Source organism: Protopterus annectens, chromosome 1.part1 (assembly GCF_019279795.1).
Source record: "Protopterus annectens isolate FY-2018-M chromosome 1.part1, PAN1.0, whole genome shotgun sequence".
In the NCBI taxonomy this organism is placed as follows: domain Eukaryota; kingdom Metazoa; phylum Chordata; order Ceratodontiformes; family Protopteridae; genus Protopterus; species Protopterus annectens.
Window position 1 is genome coordinate 22,280,694 of NC_056726.1, and position 16,819 is coordinate 22,297,512.

At 41.7% G+C, this 16,819-nt stretch overlaps 1 protein-coding gene across 2 annotated transcripts in view; it reads left to right on the plus strand.

Annotated features, from left to right (window-relative positions):
• The first annotated feature begins 6,227 nt into the window (after nt 1-6,227).
• Nucleotides 6,228-16,819, plus strand: part of SUB1 (SUB1 regulator of transcription) — a 155,575-nt gene continuing 144,983 nt past the window's right edge. Inside the window, exons 1-2 of one of the 2 annotated variants that reach the window (XM_044073441.1) lie at nt 6,228-6,385; nt 6,638-6,710. In XM_044073441.1, coding sequence (XP_043929376.1) covers nt 6,639-6,710 — 72 coding nt within the window. In that variant the 5' untranslated portion in view covers nt 6,228-6,385; nt 6,638. Of the gene's footprint in view, nt 6,386-6,469; nt 6,489-6,637; nt 6,711-16,819 lie in introns of those variants that run through there. The other variant, XM_044073442.1, reaches the window with a different exon arrangement.

Here is a 16,819-nt window from a genome sequence, read left to right on the forward strand (position 1 = left end):
TTACATTTGTTGACCGGGATAGTCCGACTGGATATATGTCCATTTTCAGTGGTGGCCCGGGGAGAAAAGCTCCACATACCAAAAAAGAGACAGTACATACATCACTGAGTGATAAACTCAGGCAGACATGTTTAGAAAAATACAGACAAAGAATACAGGCAGATATCAATATACACAATGTGCAGACTTGCATCTGATTGGCAAAGACGTATCAGAAAATGTGAACATAGAATACAATCAGATCTCATAATTCACAATGCTTAGACATTCAAATGCTATGAGGCATAGATACTTGGCTAAACAGCAGGTTGGGTAGCAAGACATGAATTAGTGAAGTTGTTAATCAAGTTTAGAACAAGAGCACAGCCAATGAGATGTGAGGTATTTTTTGAGTTTGCTTTTAAATAGGGGTAGTGAGGTTTCCTTGGTAATGGTAGTAGGGAGTAGATTCCAGATTTTACCGGCTGAGTTGGAAAATATAGCATCGCCTGCAGAGTTGTTGGATTTTTGGGTCATCATTAGTTTATCAGCTGAGCGTAATGGCCTGGGGGCACTATGAGGGGTGAAAATATTTTTGAGGGCAGTGGTGTTATCAGGTTGATAGAGCATTTTATGCGCTACTATAAGCTGGTTGAACTGTAGAAGGGTAGGATACTCTAGCCATCCCAGTGCATTGAGGTTCTGGCAATGGTGGGTCCTAAAAGCCATGCCTGTAGCGAATCTGGCTATATGATTGTAACATCCTGATAATTTGTTGAGATCGGTTTTGGATAGGTTGGTGAGTACAGGGGAGGCATATATAAGGGTAGAGAGGAGGTGTGATCTTGCAATACGTTTGGCTCTGAACAGGGAGCCAAGTTTTTTGTTGACGGACTAAATAGTGTGATTGACATGTTTATCAAATTTAAGGTCATTGTCTATTATTACGCCTTGCATGGTCATCAGGGGAGATAAAGGTGTCATTGCTAGATTTGATGTTGAAGGAAGGAGGAGGAATTCTACAGTTAGGGGAGAAAAATAGTAGTTTGGTTTTGTTAGGATTTAGAAGTAGGTGGCGATTAGCTAGCCATGTTTCTACCATGCTGAAAGTGGTCTGGGTGAGGGTTAGAAGTTGTGTAGGAGAGGAGGTGGAGCATATTAGCGTTGAGTCATCTGCATATTGGATGCAGGTGGCTCCTGGGATGGTGGTGTGCAGATCATTGATAAAGATATAGAAAAGAAGGGGACCTAGTATGGACCCTTGTGGGACAGATAGGGTTATAGAAGTTGGGATGACAGCTTGCTCTGCCATAAGACAGCCTGCTGTCTACTGTTTAGGTAGGAGTGAAATCATTGTACTGCATGTTGGTCTAAACCGAAGGTTTGTAGGGTATTGATTGACCACATCAAAAGCTTTTGAGAGATCTAGGAAGAGTGCTGAAGATAGTTTGTTGCTGTTACGATGAAGACTGATGACATTAGAGAAAGACAGAAGAGCCGTGGTGGTACTGTGGAATGGCCTAAAGCCATGCTGAGAGTTGGCGAGCTTTCCATTTTGAATAAGAAAGTGCATGATTTGTTTGTGTATGCATCTTTCCATGATTTTAGCTAGTGGTGAAAGAATGGCTATAGGTCTAAAGTTAGATAATTCTGTGGAACTTCCTCCTTTATGGAGAGGTATAACATGTGATATTTTCCATATTGCTGGGATGGATCCTTCCGAGATGGATCTGTTGATCAGAATTGAAATGGGAAGTGCTATGGCATCAGCTGCTTTTTGAAGATATTCAGCTGGGAGGTGGTCGGCAGCTAGTGTAGTAGGTTTTAGCTTTTTGAGTAAGGTCCAGATCAGGTTGGTAGGTATGGTTTGAAAGGTAAAGGTGGGTTGGGTGCTGGTATATATTTATAATAGCTATATGGCCATGGTAGACACCAATTTTTTTATCACTCAATTAGGTTTTTGAAGGGTACATGACAGGGATGTCCTCATCACGTCTACTATTCATACTGATCATTCATTCTTAAGATAAATATTTTTTTTATTTAAGAAGCAGTTGGCCTTACGTAAACATGCACCAGGAAAAACGATGATGCTCACATTCTTGTTTGCTGATGGTTGGGTCATTTCGTGAGGCACGTATTAGACTCTACAACTCAGTTGTCAAGCAGATCAGATTTTTATGTGGACATTATAAAATCCAGTATTATTTCTACTTACTGAAGGGGCTGTGGAGAAGCTAAAGGGTATTGATAACTCTCCTCACAAGATGATGTATGAATATACTTATGTAATAAGTCAGCCAGGAATATATTCCAGAATGTAGATATGTTACACCTTTGCTTGTGGCTGTCAGACAAAAACTATTAGGCTTTGGACTTCTTCATCTCCCATTTCTTTGTACAATAGAGGTAACTAAAACTATAATCTTAGCTAAAGTGCTGTTCATTTTGGGACATCTGCACCATTCAGTATTCACACATCTTAACAAGCATACACAGAGGTTAGTGGCAGATTTTGTCTGGGAAGGTTTAAAGCTGAGACTCATTAGAAGAAAAATGTGGTAGGCTAAAGATAGGGGCTCCTGTTCTACTCATTCTCTGGTATTATAGTCTAGCAGATATGGATTGGCAGCATACAAAAGCTAGAACTAAAAATAAACCTACCAGGTTCAGGATGGAACTCAGTGTTATTATTCGCAGGTCTATATTAGAACAACGAACATTCAAAATTTCAAGTGTTCTAATATCAAACCCTATGAATCGAAAATTTAAAACATTGAACATTCAGAACAGCAACTTTTTTCCTAGGGAAAAAATTTGCTGTTCCAAAACACATACACACAACACAAGCACACCAAACAAACAACAATCCACACCCATACACCTAAACTCTTACACCTAACCCTACACTAAACTATACATACACCACTAACTATCCACTTACCTTAACCCAAACCCTAACCCTAAGGTCTGTCACTATCGCACAGTCACCTCACCCATGCCCTAAACCTAACTCACCTACCCCGCCCTAACCCTCATGTCCACACAATCGCACACTTACCTGAACCCGACCCGTAACTTTCCACCACAGCACTGAAAATACTGAAGCAACAGAAATGGCCAACCAAATTCTTTCCCTAGGAAAAAATTTGGTTTTCTGTTTCTTCAATATTTTCAGTATTCGCTGAAAATGGGTCAATATTAGAAAACTCGAAATTTTGAGCGTTCGGTGTTCTAATATAGACCCTTATTCGCGATCATAAGGCTGTGGCAAAGTCCTATCCATGCAAAATACAGGATCATGTGTGTGGGGGGGCAATTTTGGTTTGAGAGACAGACAAAAAGTATGTGTACGAAATTTGCGTGCATATGTATCACTTCACACTTAATGGGCAACCTCATGATTCAGATACACGCTACAACTGTATGGCATAATTGGATATAAAAGTGTCTCTAGCTTATGGCCATTTGGGATGATGAGAAATGCTCAATTCATAGTTTTCAATCACTTCAAAAGAGTGGGGACTTGACTCCTGGACATATGTGGTGACAGTACTTTCAAATTTGTAATTATTTGGGTAATAGATTCATAGGTAGGTACTAGGCTATCGGCCCTGGGGCCTATACAAGCCCAGCCAAAAAGGTACCCTGGCTTTTGCCACCCAAGAAAATTATTTTCCTGTGCCACTGTCAAGCAGAGCCACAGAAGTGATCCCCGGGGTGAATTTCTTATTTCCCATCCAATCATCAAGATTTTTCTTGAAGATGAGGAGCTTTGTTTGATATAGACAAGTAGTTTATTCCAGAGTATGGGAAGTCTCTGGGACAAGAATCTATCCCTCCGGCATGTTCTGTTTATTGTGGTGACAAGGTTTAGGTCCCTAGAGCGTGTAGCTCGGAGGGATTGGGATTTCTTTAAGTGGAGCATGTCCAACAACTCTGGGTTTGACATAGCTTTGTATGTTAGGCAGAGATCACCTCTGAGTAGGCGATATGCGACGGAGTAAAGCTGGAGTTTTTTGAGACGGTCTGCGTAGAGCATCTGTTTGAGTCCGGTAATCCTCTTTGTGAGGTATTTCTGCGGCCTTTCCAGTTGCTGTAGATGTCTTGTGAGGTACATACCAAAAGGGGCGTTGTACTCTATAATAGGTCTAATGAGTGATGAGTAGAGGGGAACAATGACCTCTTTTTTTCTGGATGAGAAACCTTTTGTGATGAGGTGTGCCACGTAGAAGGATTTCCTGACTACTGTGGCGATGTGATTATCAAAGGAGAGACTACCGTCCACCTGTGTCCCAAGGTCTCATCACACTTTCGGTGTTAAGTATTCTACCGCCTATGTTGCAGTTCATGGGTACAGAGTTTTTACCAAAGGGGATGACAATGCACTTTTTGGCATTGAGCTTGAGGCCATGGCTTTGACACCAGGCATTTGTCTCAGTGAGGCCCTTTTGTAGGATGTCCACATTGTTAAGAGTTTTGATTATGGCTCCTACTTTGCAGTCATCTGCGAACTTCGTTAGCCAAAGACCTTCTGTGTTAGCCTGTACTTCAGAGAAGTAGATACCAAACAGGAGAGGACCCAGGACTGAACCCTGTGGTACTCCACTTGTCTGAAGTCGGATTTGGAGTCTGCTACTTTCACATTGTGGGTTCTGTCAGTGAGCCAGTTGGCAACTCATCTTGTGACATAGGGATTTATTCCTAGTTTAGTGAGTTTATCTATAATTCCAGAGTGGGGGATGGTGTCGAAAGCCTTGGCAAGATCTAGATAGGCTGTGTGAACCACCTTACCCTTGTCTAAGGCTTTGGTGACTGCTTCAAAGAAGTCTATTAGGTTTAGGAGACATGAGGTAAGGTAAGATGAGCCTTTGGTAGGTTGAGATTGTGGATTCCAGTTTAACGGCTAGTAATGACTGGCTTATAAGGGCACAGCACGTATAGGTAAGACAAGGCTAAAACATATCTATAGTAGATGTCATGAGAAGGGAGCATGAACCCATGACAGTGATAAAGTGAAAGTGGCAAGGTTTAATGCCTTGTGAGGTAACTGAAATGGATTCACAAACTGTTAAGACTTGCTAATCATAAGAGACTTCTGCATTAGCTCAGTTTAACTTCAGTAAGTGGGTGCACATATTGGAGCTCTCTTGGGATAGGTATAAGGGCAATGATAAGTTAAGGAAACTGCTGTTGGAGATGTTGCCAGGATAACACCAATTTGGGACTGCACTAGCATTAAAGATGCTTGGATAAAATAAAGTTAGTAACTGTATTAGGTCTGCTACACTAGTTGATTTGCCTTTGGACTGAAATTATCATTTTTTTGGTTGTTAGGGCTACCTGGTGTGGACACCACATATCTCAAGCTTTTAATTTATGAATTTAAGAGTAGTGGTTTCTGTGCAAGCCACAATACTTCCAACAATGGATTTTTTTTCAAAAGACTGGATAACATATTTTATTGTACTACTCAAAACAAAATGCTTACCTGTACTTACAATAATGTCTACAAAGATATTTGGAAGGAAGGTCTAAGCAACTATTTTTCAGCACAGATAATGGGGCATTGGTGGCTCTTTAAAAAGTCATTTTCATTAAAAAAAATGACACAATGCTTTGGGATAAACTACATTTTCTAACATTACTCTAATTAAAGCCGAAATCTACGACGATGCCGCATCTCAAACAAGTTTATAAGATAACCAACAGAGACAGCTAACAAAAAGTACAAACACGTGTCATTGTAGTGCTGCGATTGAAAATAGCATTGCGTTGTTAAATGTTTGACATTTTCAGCAGTAAATGTCTTAAAATCCAGGAATGTGGAAAAAGTGGCACTTGTCGGTACATTCTAGTTTCAGATTTTAGCAATCCATGTTTTATGTATGTATGATGTAATAATTATGTTTGTGAATTTATTTATTTGGTTTACATTTGTTAACCGGGTTAATCTGGCTGAGCTTTTGGCTCATTTTCAGCAGAGACCCGGTGAGAAAAGCTCCTCAGAACCAGAAAACAAATGATTACGTTTAGTAACATAGTAGTAACAATAGCTACGACGGGGTAGCATCTACTAGCAAGGCCGTCAGAAAAATATATCCACTTCTTCCCTATAGGGTATACAAAAGAGCATCTTTCAAAAAAAAAGTTCCAGCTTAACAACATAGACAGTATTTTTAGATGAAAGAAATCGCACAGATTTCAAATCGACTGAGATACAGGGAAAAACTACGCAGCGCCACACAGCGTTTAATACGCAACGGTATTTAGTAAAATAAACGGAGGGAGGGATTAGATAGAGATAGCTCGACCCTTCGACTAACATTAGGACAGTTTGAGTTAAGCAAAAGAAGAAACGAGACGGGGTAGCATCTACTAGCAAGGCCGTCCTAACGTGTAAGAGGTAAGGCTGGAAAGCGTTAGTAAGTTTGGAAGGTGTCGCCATTTGTCTGATGAGCAGCGTGGTGGATTAACTAATCTTGAACAAAAAGAAAGGCTTGTTAGAGGTATTTGTTTGTGGTCCGAGAGCCATACCACGGCTGTGAAAATTGTTAAGTTAGGATAATAGTTGGAAAAAATGATCGGGTATGTTGTTAAATGACATTAAACAGAATAGTGTTGTTTTGTCTAACAGCGGTATACTGTTTATTTTTAGAATGCCTAAATCAAAGGAAATTGTGTCTTCGACCTCCTCTGATAGCGAATCGGATAGTGATTCTGACAAAAAGGTAAGCATGCTTAACACTCCTCCTACTCGCCCTACGTGCAAAACTATTGTAGGGAAGCTGGGGCGGGTTTCTGGTGCTTTTCAAAAATGTACGTAGGCCTTTTTTTGCATTACTGTAATTAAGATTGTCTGTGTAGACTATTCATCTTCTTATTGTGTTTTCTGTGCCCTTTGAAATACTGTACCGTTGGCGGTGGTCACCGTTTCATCCATTTTGGCCCATGTGAGGGCCTTGTATCTCCCTTATCGCTACGGTGCTGTTCAGCTTCTTCCTGTCTGTATGCATTTATAACCGGCGGGTGGTGCTTTTTGATATGGAGGGTTCTCACTGAATTAAGGACGCGATATGGACAAAAATAATTCTTTCATATATGTAGTGGGTGCCGGTGTGCGTGTATAGCGTTCATTTTAGTGATACACCCCAAAGTCCTTGACTTACTGAACCCGTACTAAATAAATATGGCCAGCATTTTGTACCTGACTCGACAGCCCTGTACATGTAGAAAATGCGCGCACTTTGCCGTACTGCTTTTTCCTCCTTCGGGTTCAAGTGTGATCACGTGTCAGTTTGTCCTGATTTTGTGAACTGGCTGCTTCATTATGATTGGCAGAATGAATGTGAAATTGTTGCCTGTTGTATGCCTTATACAAAAAGTCCAAACTAGAGTGTTATCTCTGAAGTATCTTGATCACCGATTTGCTAATACAGGGAACTAATGAAGTAAGGATGTGGTGTGTGTTTTAGAGACTTCTTTCTTGTCCTTCGCGCGCGCTCTGTCTTCCCCTTCCCCCTCTCTCAACGTGTGGAATGTATTAAAACCAACCAATCACGAAATTTGCCTCGTTCCTTAGTGAGTAAAGCAGACAACACATTGTAAAAATTGTACTTTGAAAATGTGAAACCAGGCTGTTGAGGGAGCACATTGCTTTTGCTAATGCGATTGAAGAAGAGCTTGTGCCGAGTCCTTGTTAAGTAGTGTGGTTTTGATCTTTCTTGTGGAGTAAAAACGTTAACTTTAAAGTAGCTGTTGTGCCATGTTATTTACTGTGGAAACAATATTTCTGGCACAAATGGTGAAGACTGTGCGATGGCTAGTGACGGACTTTAGGCTAATGAATACCAGGGTCTTTATAAGATTAGCTTTGCAACCAAGCCCAGTTTTGTCCCGGAGTACATTGGTTGGGTATGTTAGTAAGAAGGTAGCAAGGTTGTGTTGAGGGGTTATGTTAATTGGGGGTTTATTTACTTACTGTTGACCCCTGTTCCTCAGACACATTATTGGGGGGGCAGACTGGGGTTCAATTTGCAGTTACCCATCCAGTAATCAAGGTTTCATTTGAGTAGGGTGAGGGGTGCACTCCCCTTCACATGGAAGGGGGAGCTTATTCCATAGCGCAGGGATCGTTTGAGACGTAGAATGGTCTGTCCAGCATATCTTTCCTATCTGTTTCAGATGTTTGTATAGCAGCAGCAGTTCACCGGGGAAGTCTTTTGATATAAGCCCCCCCCCCCCCCCAATACCCACTTTGCATTCATTGACTGGGTTAGTCTCACTAGGCCAATGACCTGTTTGTCTGAGATTGATCTGGCACTACCTGTCCTTGATAAAACTAGCAACCATTATTATCGAAGCACCTTATCCATAACCATTAATGCAAAGCAGGATGTTAACTCATAACACTTAGATGACCAGTTCAGTATATTGTATGTATTTTTCATCACCATCATAGTTATAGTTAATAAAAACTCACAGATATCAGGTGGATTAAATGGTTGCAGCCGTGTGTTTACTGCCAGTGGTCCTCACTGACTGAGGCCAGTTATTTTGAGATGTGTGCAAGGCAAGAATTTCAGAGTGCTACTTTACTTTATAGCAGTGCCCTAAACGCAACAGACATCGCTGTTGATATCTGTCCCTTCCAATTCGTCTAATCCATAGCTTAACGTTTTTTCTCAATTCCTTTGGGCTGCCTTATCTGCCAATGAGCTGTTCTGGGGCTGATTAATCCCCTGGAAACAATCCCTTGGGATTGTCTGATCTGTGGAAGGTCCAGCTAAAGAGTCCTGAGCTGTCCCACTTATCTAGGTCTCCCTTACCTTTTCTGCCTTCTGCCATCGTAGGCCTTTCTAGAAAGTCTGCATACCATCTTCTGACAAATAATCTAATTCTGTATAGAAAACCTACATATCTGACAAATGAACCCCCACCTCATCATACCCATCTGACCGCCTGTCCAGGATGAGGAATGTACAGCCCACTAATGCCCCTTAATAACTTATCTGTAGTATTGTTAATTCTCCACCTCATCCTGTCCAGGTTTTCCGTGGACCCAGTCCCCTCTTACCTTTTTTCTGTACCACGTTTGACCATTAGATAATAGCCTTGCAGATAGCAGTCCTGCATATTGTTTACCTGCTGCACAATCAAACCAAATACATGTTTTATTGGAGTACAGTGGCTGTAGGAGGTTTGCTCATTCTGGCTGCTTGCTGCCATACTGCCCTAAGCTTTTGCATGCCTGATACCCCGACCCAGATAGCCTTGCAAAAATCCACCTTCGAAAGGATGGGTCCAACCTGCCCTGGACCTAGCAATGGAGCCTCTGGATAATAGAACGACCCACTATCCAAATGTACTTCAGATCCACTAATATGTGGGCTAAAATTCAAATTTCACACACCTTGCATAACTTTGATAAGCATTGGACTTTCATCTGCCCAGCCTTTTAATGTCAGTCTGATGCCCCCATTGTATGTGCATATGAAGCTGCCCTTAACCGAAAAGAATGTAACTTATATTTGTCTGTATCTAAGCCTCCCAACTAACTGCCTCCTGTAAGCCTGCCCTCACATGGTGTTATGTAAGAGGATCCCCTTGGTGATGATAAATTAATATACTGTCTAACATACCCTTACAGTTGTGGTTCTTCAACATAAGTGGCCAACTTCCATTCCTAACTCTTTGGCATAACAGCTCATATCCACTGAACTTTCTCATCGTGATTCATTTTGTATTTAGCCGCATAAACTCGTATCGTCTTCAGACACCTCTACATGTGCCAAAGGTAAAATTGTCTGTTGGCATACCTTCTTGCTCGGTTGAATAGTCTGAGATCATATAAATACCTCATAAAAAAGGCAGCCCTAAATAATGCCGCTTCATATGAAGAAAAGCAAACTACTAAAGTGGCAAACCATAGTTTATGTAGAACTGCTGGCCCTATGGGGGTACCTGTAGTTTTGAATCTTAGTTGGTTACTTAACCCCAGCCTTTAAACATTGACCGTACTTGAAGTGAATGTAAGTCCTTTAACTCTAGAGCCTGATGAAATCAATTCAGAGCTGATAATGCACTTCCTGTCATCCCCAAACTCCAACCTCTTTCTCTCCTTACCAAAATATAAGTCCTAATTTGATGAAATAGAATTGGCCATGCTGGCTTTCGGCCCTTTGATAATCTAGTCTTTAACATTGCTGTACCTTACCCTTGTTCTGTCATTGAGGGCATTGCACCTTGGCCACCATTCCTGTCTGCCCATAACATCCACAAGTGATTTGGCACTCTATCCGGAGTAGGCTTTGCATTTGGAGCCTGCAGCCTGAACTGGGACTGTTAATGAGAGGAAATCTGCTAGTGAGTTATCAATGCCTTTATGTGTTGTACCTTAACACTGACAGTGTTAAGCCTTTGAAATGCCTCAACATTCTTCTAACACTCCTTTATCTCCTAATTGATTGTTCATTATATAGGTTCATAGGTATGTACTAGGCTATTGGCCCAAGGGCCTACAGTCAGTGTAGGACATTTATTTGAGGCCAGAAATCCTCTTTGTGTGTGGTACTTCTGTGGCCTTTCTATCACTCATTCGGTGTTAAGTAGATTGCTGCCTATGTGGTAGTTCATGGGTACAGAGTTTTTACCAAAGGGAATGACACTGCACTTTTTGGCATTGAGCTTGAGGCCATGGCTCTGACACAAAACATCTGTCTCAGTGAAGCACTTGTAGGATGTCCACATCATTTGGGGACTTGACTATGGCTCCTAGTTTGCAGTCATCTGCGAACTTCGTCAGCCAGAGACCTTCTGTGTTGGCCTGTACTTCAGAGAAGTAGATACCAAACAGGAGAGGTCCCAGGACGGAACCCTGTGGCACTCCACTTGTCACTGCCTTGAGGTCAGATTTGGAGTCTGCAACTTTTACAGTGTGGGTTCTGTCAGTGAGCCAGTTGGCAACCCATCTTGTGACGTAGGGATTAACATCTAGTTTAGTGAGTTTAGCTATAATTCCAGAATGGGGGATGGTGTAGAAAGCCTTGGTGAGGTCAAGATAGGCTATCTGAACCACCTTACCCTTATCCACGGCTTTGGTGACTGCTTCAAAGAAGTCGATCAGGTTCAGGAGGCATGATCTGCCTTTCACAAACCTGAACTGGGTGGGATCCAGAGTTTGGAGGTTACCAATGTCTTTGTGTATGAGTTCATGATGATACGTTCCATGGCCTTGCAGACAAGGCTCGTCAGGCTAATGGGTCGATAGTTCCCAGGATCAGTGGTGGCTCCCCCTTTGTGGAGTGGGATAACTGTTGCTGTGCACCATTCAGTGGGCACAAAGCCTGATGCAAGGCTATTATTGAACATTGTGTGTAAGTGGGGGGCCAGTTCATTCTGAAGTTTGTGTAAAATGCAGACTGGGATGTTGTCCGGTCCCATGGATGCTGTATTTTTGGCTTTAGAGAGTGCAGCTTTTACCTGCGTAGTTGTGATTACAGGGACTCTGCATTCTTCCTGTATAGATATGGGCCCTTTAGGGGGTGCGAGGGGGGTAAAGTTAGCACTGAACCGATCTGCCAGGGTGTTGGCAATTTCAGTTGGTTCTGAAATTTTCGTGCCTTTGTGCTGTAACTCAGAGTAGATCTGGGTGTTGCCATCTAGATTCTTGACATAGCTATAGAATGCTTTGTGGTTGTCATTGGATTTTTTTGTTTTCGTAGCTAGCTTTGGAGGATCTTATAAGGGATCTTGGCTTCTTACTGAGGCTGATCAGGGAGCTCCTCCACTCATAGGATTTTACTCTTTTGTAACAGTTTCTTCCTTCTATTTGTTTATGGCAGGGGGCCACCGGATTGGCTTCCTTTTTTTTTTTTTTTTGGAGGATAGCATCTTGGTTCTGTTTGGGATAGCACGATCTATGCATTTGTGTAAGTGCTTATAGAGTGCATTTGTGTAGGGTTCAGCAGTTGTAACTGTATTGTCCATTTGCATGGCTGTCATGAAGTTCACCACTTCTGTCTTAAGAAGCATGAAGTTGGCTTTGGAGAAATTTTTTACTGTGGTTTCCTTAATGGGGGGGGCGGGATGTGGATATCAAGGGTGATAAGCTTATGGTCGGATTGGACCAACGAGGAATTAACTTCAGGTGTGGAATACCAGTCACTCATGTTGGTAATGACTAGGTCTAGGATATTGTTGCCCCTGGTGGGAGTGTGGATAAGTTTTTATCTAGGGCATTGGAGTTTATGAATTCCAGAAAGCATTGAGCTAAGGAGTTGGTACACAAGTAGTTTTCCCAGTTAATGGTCGCCCATTATTAGGGTGTTTGAACCCTAATACTTTCCAGTAAATCAAGAAAAGAGGAGTGGGAATCTTTGGGCATGGTGGGGGATCTGTAGCAAGCTACAATTTGGATTGCAGTTTTGCCCAGAGTTAGTTGCACTTGGATAACCTCGGATGCATTATGCTGAGCAACTAGCCTGGAGTGTGGATATCCTTAATGAATATGGACACTCCTCCACCTTTGGTGTTTTGGTCCAGGTTACATGGCCGAAAGGTGTGGTATGAGTTATAGCCTGGTAGTGCAGGGGTGCTCTTTGGAGCCTTGAACCAGGTCTCAGTCACTGCACAGATATCTATGTTCTCCATTTTAGAGTGCCTCGAGTGAGTGCTTTTTGAGATTTAAACTTCTAGCATTGAGTAGCATTTCCTTCAGTTTTTGTTTGCCTGTTCCTGTTATGGTGAATTTGTTATTTGAACCCTGCCTAAAAAAGTCACTAAGCAGCAAGAGCCTTAGCCAGTATCTGGAATCCCAGAGGCGACAGGTGCAGGCCATCTGTGGCAAAGCATTGTGGTCTGTTGACCATGTCATCCCAAGCAGACAGATACTGGATCCCCTTAGAATGACACCAGAAGCTAAACCAATTGTTGAAGTCAATCATTTTGTCCTTGTACTGTGATATCGTTCTGGGCGATGGCAGAATGCTACTCGGGGCTAGGGTCATACCTGCCTGGGCTACAAGATCGGAGAGCTCTTCCATGTCTCTTCATGTAGTCCAGGGAGGTACGTCTCTGGTTATTCACACCAACATGGACAAAGACAGAGTCATATTTGTACTTGGTGTGGAGTGACTGAGTGCGCGTGGGTTGTGTGGCGGATCCTGGCAGCTGACGGTAACCTTCTCCTTGTCTAGCCTGGTGAGTGGGACATCAGTGTGCCTGACTATAGAGTCACCTTTGACTAGTGTGTTGGGTATGTACTAAACTTGCTGTTATCAGAATGAAGTCAATCCACTCTGTTCTTCCCATATTTCTAAGGCCACTACCACTGGAAAAAATTCCATCTCTGCAGTTGAAATACTTAACCTGACATGGCCATGCCTCACTGCATCCATCCTTGGAAGTAACTCCCAAAATGTATACCCTCTGCAGCATCTGTAAGCACTTAAGTGGAAGTTGGGTTGTCCTTCCCCTGCCATATTGCTACTCCATTGTAATCTGCAAAAAAAGTCAACCATACTCCTAAAAATTTCTTAAACCCTAATCCAGTGGAGCGGCTTTATGGAACTGGACCCTTTGGCAGCAAGCCACCTTATGAATGAACAGCCAACTGGGATTACTCTGCATGCGAAGTTCATCAGCTTTACTAGCGCTTGCAATTACTTGAAAGTAATTTTTATTCTGACCATTCAAGCTGTCACTCTATGCTTTAAAAATGGGCAAAAATCTGAAAACCTGGTAGGATAGATTCCTGTCCCAGAGACTTCCCATGCTTTGGAACAAGATTCCAATTTATATTCGTCAGAACTCCTCGCTGACGCTCTTCAAGAGAAATCTTGATTAGTGGATGGGAAACCAAGTTTACCCTGGGGATCACTTCAGTGGCTCTGCTGGACAGAGGCACAGGGAACTAATCCAAGGTGGCGGCAAAAGCAAACACATTCTGGCTAGGCTTATAAATGCAGACCGTCTTAAAAACAGACGGTCTAAGGTCCCCTCTATCCTTTTCTTGCAGATTTCTAACTGGTGCGTTATAGATCTTTGAAGCAAAGTCCCTTCATCATTTATGTAATCCTTCACAGATTCCCCCTCTGGATAGGACTGGTGTTGAACAAGATGGTAGTTAGTTGTGTTTTTTGTTGGGGGGTGGCTGCACCTATAAGTCACATCTTAAATGCTGTTCTGGATGGGACTGCCAGTCTGCTCTTTTAACTATATCTGTATGTTCTCTTGCAGATTTCAAGTTTTTTAATAACAATAATACTTCATTACCTTTTGGCAGTATCCTGAGCCCAGTGATGAACCCTTCCTCTAACAAAGCCACTGCCAGTCTATCTGAATACCCCTAGAGTCACTCACATAAAATGTCCCCTCTTACTAGAGTTGGAAGAGGGCCGTATGGTCTGTCTTTTTGCATTGGATGCATTAATGCCAAAATTTACATTATACCTGATTCCAACGGTGGCCAAATTAAGGGTTGGCCACAGAATATAATTATGTATATATATATATAGTGTGTGTGTGTGTGTGTGTGTGTGTGTGTGTGTGTGTGTGTGTGTGTGTAATATATAAATGTATAATATGAATATAAATACTTATTGTACTTGGATAACTGTAGAATTAGGTGAAAGCTTCTTTGGTTTATTGCGTTTCTATAAGTTTCTACTTTCAAAAGTATAAAATGTGTCTTTAGTGTGCCGCATCTTGCTAAATTATGTTTTTATTATCATAATCATCACTTCATATACTATTCCAAAATGAGAGCTTTGGTCTCTGTCCACTGCACAACTATGCTTGTCTAATCTGATACCATACACTAAATTTGTTTAAACTACACTTGTGTGGTATCAGCATCGTGTATTCACCTGGTTGCTAACAAAAATGGGGGTTGGAAGGTCATCAGAAAGTCAGGACTATACACATTCTCCATGAAGAGCTCCAAGTAAATAATTTGCAGAATAGTACATTGTCAGCATCTTTGAATCGCCTGTCTTAACACACTGTTACTGAGTAGCATTTACAATACAGAGAGCTAAACCGTATACTCAGTATGACTCAACCTGCATGACAACAGAGCGTAATACAGCCATGTAGATTACCTCACCCAACACCCCAAGTGAATGCTAGAATGAATTTTTTTGTTCCCCTTACAAGTTTGACCTTATCATGACTGTCTATAACCATAGTCTGTAAATGTCCGATGTTAGAGCTTCTTACTTATTACTCAGAAATTGTGCACTACTGCAAAAACTGCAGTGCTGTATCAAGTTTTAATTTAAATTTATTTGGTTCTGTCCAGACTTTTTGGACCAGAAAGTTGAGAGGTATGCTACAAATTTTCTATCTAATGACATTGAGGACATTCAGACTATCAAATTGGAGTAGTGGTGGTGGAATATTATTATATACATATGCCTACCATATTTCTAAGTAAATCTGGACTATACAACATCATCATTTACCTCTTAATACCTGACTAAACGTTCTTGTTTTGCTGAATTCCTGCCCCCTAACTGATGTGAATATCCAAAGTCAAACCTTTTCACATTTTTATCAACTCAACAATGAGAGTTAAAAAGCAAGTGTTAGGAAAGTTTTACAACAGAAAGCTTTTACAGTGCTCCAGAATTACCAAGATAAAGCTCTAAAACATTCTTTTCAAGAAAGTGTAGTGCCATAATTATTTTTTTTTTTGTTTAAACTGCATATCTTTTTGTCTCCACCAAACTACCTGTATAAAACCTAATTACCTTGGAGGAAGTGGAGGATGGGGGTGAGAAGCTGACAAGCAATTTTGCTGCTCTTGCAGAAACCTCTGCAGTCATAAGCTAAGATCATAGCTTGAATTTGGCAACTAAAATGAAATGTTTGCCCTTTAAAAAATATTCCCACCTTCCTTAAACGGGAGTATGCCCTAAATCTGTGTTCTGGTCCTCCAAGATGGTTTTGCAGTGATGAACAAAAGCATAACTAAAAGTTTACCAACAAATTAAAGCCTTGCCCTCTTATAAAATATTCAAGCCTTTCTTTAACAACTGGGCAGCAGGATAAAAGCACTCTCCTCAAGCTAAACAAACACCTCAGAGGACAAATAGTCTGCCAAATATGAGGCAAGTTTGGCCTCCCAGGCCAAGGACAACCACAAAGCATTCTTTAGCCATGTCCACAACCTCAAAGGCAGTACACAGTTGTGTGCAGAGCTTAGTGTAAATGGAGCTACATATACTGAGCTAGAAGATGTAGCAAACCTGGCTGATAAATTTAGCTCCAACTTCACCTTTCTCACCCCCTCAACCATCTCTCTGGAAAGATCATCAAATATAACTTTTTCCCGCTACTATCAGTAGGGAACAGGTCCTTAATGCTCTCTTGAGACAGAGAATACTGCATCACTGGGCCCAGACAGTATCCCAGGATGCCTTCTAAATAGCATGAAACATGACCTATCGGAGGCTCTGGAATTACTATTTAACTATAGCCTCCAAACAGGCTTTGTGCCTCATGAATGGAGAAATGCAACAGTCATCCCTTTGCACAAAGGTGGGCTATCTGCAAACCCTGGATACTACAGACCCATAAGTCTCACTAATCTTGTATGTAAAACCATGGAAAGAGTTATGAAGATGATCAACAGGGATATAGTGAACCTCCAGACACTGGACCCAACCCAGTTTTGGTTTTGTCAAAGGCAGATCATGCCTATTCAACCTGGTGGACTTCTTCGAGAAGGTCATCAAAGAGATGGATGAGGGCAGTGTCGTTGGGTGCAAACCTGTATGTCACCCAGTGAATAGCAAACTGGCACACAGAACCCAGGAAGTTAGAATTGGGAAGTCCA